The 3,249-nt window shown below is 40.3% G+C and overlaps 1 protein-coding gene across 1 annotated transcript; it reads left to right on the top strand.

The window, feature by feature from the left end:
* The first annotated feature begins 271 nt into the window (after positions 1 to 271).
* Positions 272 to 3,249, top strand: LOC121303054 (V-type proton ATPase subunit B-like). The gene is made up of 5 exons (XM_041233451.1): positions 272 to 442; positions 618 to 700; positions 827 to 931; positions 1,924 to 2,053; positions 2,848 to 3,249. The coding sequence occupies exons 1-5, from the start codon at positions 343 to 345 to the stop codon at positions 2,982 to 2,984; spliced, it is 555 nt and encodes a 184-aa protein (XP_041089385.1). The 5' UTR covers positions 272 to 342; the 3' UTR covers positions 2,985 to 3,249.

Genomic DNA, 3,249 nt, shown 5'->3' with positions numbered 1-3,249 from the left:
ATCGAATACGAAATTCGGGTGCCGATTACACCACTAGCTCCAAGTGTATGAGGTGGACTGTGTCCACACTGGCGTTTGATTTAATTTGTCAAATAAAATGTGAGAATGGGCTACATTACCACCTGGGTCCAAGAATGTCACTTTATAGTTGAACATTTAAAGTCGTGAATGTGTACACCTGATTTGAAGGTATTTGAACCAAAAAACCTGTACCAAACATTACTCTAGTTGCTAGTTAGAATGTGTATATAATCCAGGTAGCTAGTTGAACCACTTCATTTTCTCTCCTAGGTTTCTGCTGCCAGAGAAGAGGTGCCAGGACGCCGGGGCTTCCCTGGTTACATGTACACTGATTTGGCCACCATTTACGAGAGAGCTGGCCGAGTTGAGGGCAGGAATGGGTCTATTACACAGATTCCTATTCTAACCATGCCCAACGATGGTGAGTGTGTGGGTGAATACTGCAGGCAGAGCTGCTGAAATCACCAGTTTGGGAAAAATAAGAGTGAAAAGACATTATCTTGAATAACAGTTGATTGATCCAGTGCAGTTGTAATGTAGGGCTGTGGGGGTTTCTTTATGTGACATGATCATGCCAAGTCATCTTTTTTTGCCAGATATTACTCACCCCATCCCTGATCTGACTGGGTACATCACTGAAGGTCAGATTTATGTAGACAGGCAACTGCACAACAGACAGGTGGGTATAACATTTCAGCAACAATGCTGAATTGTAGAAATCTGTGCCTGCACGAGTCTGTGTTTTGTTTTTCTGTTTATTTGCATTGTTGTAAACCATATCAAGATGTCGCTTTCCCTTTAACAGATCTACCCCCCGATCAACGTGTTGCCCTCTCTGTCTCGCTTGATGAAGTCTGCCATTGGGGAGGGAATGACCAGGAAAGATCATGCCGATGTGTCCAATCAGCTGGTTGGTAGTTTTCTTAGGAACAGGAGAACAAACTGAATTAAATGCACTGAGTGTCAACGGAGTTATTAGGGAGATACTAATGTTTAATTTACTGAAACTGGTATTACCCTTTTATATTGTAGAAGTTATTTCTTTACATATAAAAACGGTTGGATAACTGCTTTGGGATTGATCTAGAAGTTACAAGCTGCTTTTAAATTCTCTATTTTAAAATATGAAGAATACATGCAGACAGGGCAAATATAATGTTATGTTTAGAAATGGTACAAATTATACTGAGCGTCAAAAGAAACTTATCACATATTTGAGCATCAAAAGAAACATTGCTTCTATTTGGGTAAAATTCACTACATGTGATCGAAAAATGACAAACACTGTTTTAGAGCAGGTGCAGTGACTTTTTTATTGTGCTGATTAACAATTGACATCACAAAGGTATGCTGCAAAATGATCTGTCGATCTTGGGCAGGTGTTGTGACTCTTGGTCTCCCGGTTCATGGCCTGTCATTGACAGTGTGTCTGGTTATACCGTCTCGACAGGTTTTGAAATTGCTGGCTGTGAGCACCCAAGACGGTGAGCCACAGTACACTGCCCTAGTCCAGCCTCCAACATGCCGATTGCACGAAGGCGCTGCTCTCTTGACAGACGTGGCATATTGTTTTTTTTTCTGTGATTTTCTTTATTGCTTTCATTTCAAGCTTGCAATTCAACAGCTGAAATCACTCCATATCCAGTGTCCAATCAACTGTCTCACTAATTAGGTGATTAAGTGCATTTGCTTCAGTCATAGTCACTCAAGCATGTCACGGTCAAGGTGATCAAGTGATTAAAAAGAAACCAATATTGTGGAATCTGCATCCAAAGTACATTTTGTAATGTCATGGTGGGATGTAAGTAGCAGACCTGTGTTTTAATATGTGTTAGCTTTGATGATACATTGAAGGCATCATTTAATATATATGCTGATCATAACCTCAGTTTCTGCCCGCAGTATGCTTGTTACGCCATTGGTAAAGATGTCCAGGCAATGAAAGCAGTGGTGGGTGAGGAGGCTCTGACTCCAGAGGACTTGCTTTATCTGGAGTTCCTGCATAAGTTTGAAAAGAACTTCATTGCTCAAGGTAAGGCTGCTGAGTTTTGAGATAAGCAACAGAAGAAAACTGAGCTCTGCTGCCAAACATCCCATCATTGCCAGCCACGGTTTACCTTTAATGCAAACATCTGCCAGATTTAGAATGCCCTCGCAATTTACATCCTAGGACATTTAGGGAGTGGTAAACTGCATACATTTCTATAGATTTTAAGAGCACATTATGGTTTAGACTAGAAAGGGTTTAAGTTTAAGTTCATTAAGGTACATAGCCATGAGAGAGAGAGACAGACTAATTTGATTACTAGTCTCACCTTCAACACTGGTGTGAGATTCCCAGTTGACGATTGTATTTATTTGCATGCCTTTAATTGAACTATTTCAGCACAAAGCAACATTACAGACTACACCAAGATAACTAATTAAGTTTCATCCCCTCAAATGAATGTCAATTAGATGTGTTTTCAGATCGGCAGCTTTTAATTTATTGTACTAAAGGGTTGATTTGATTAACCTATACCCTGATACAACAGCTGGCTTTTTTTTTTGTTTGTTTTAGATAATTTTACAATAAAAGGGAATCCACCTGGATTGCATTAGCCACTTGTTAAGTGTAAAATGGGGATAACCAGAGATAGGTGGTTGATGCAGCCCAGTGTTATTCCCTGGTGCTGCAAAGTGCTCTAAGAAATCCAGGTGGGTAGTATCAGGCTATAGGTTGATCAAATCAACCCCTTAGTGTAATAAACTCAAAACCAGAGACCGGTAAACCAACACAGTATGTCTATTTGTTTCACTGTTTTTTCAATACCTTTTTCTGTTTAGGTCCCTACGAGAACCGCACAGTATATGAAACCCTGGACATCGGTTGGCAGCTTATGCGTATCTTCCCCAAGGAGATGCTGAAACGAATCCCACAAAGCACCCTGGCCGAATTCTACCCCCGAGACTCCAAGCATTAGCTTGAGCCTCGAGCTCTCTGTTCCTCCATGCTATCTTATCAAAAGAGCTTTCTTTTTCACCCTTGTTGTTGTATCTTGTTAATTCCTTGTGAAGCAAAATGAACATATTGTGAATAGTGTTTTCAGCTGAAGTTTACCTAACAGAGTTTAAAATACCTATAAATGCTACGTGGAGACTGTTAAAACATGGATTGGTTTACCAAAGTGACCTCGGTACCCAAACACTCACGTGCAAAAATAGAGAGACAAGGAAAATCAATGGATT

The sequence above is a fragment of the Polyodon spathula genome, chromosome 31, assembly GCF_017654505.1.
Source record: "Polyodon spathula isolate WHYD16114869_AA chromosome 31, ASM1765450v1, whole genome shotgun sequence".
In the NCBI taxonomy this organism is placed as follows: Eukaryota; Metazoa; Chordata; class Actinopteri; order Acipenseriformes; family Polyodontidae; genus Polyodon; species Polyodon spathula.
The sequence above is the reverse complement of the archived record's forward strand: the minus strand, read 5'-3'. Positions and strand labels throughout refer to the sequence as shown.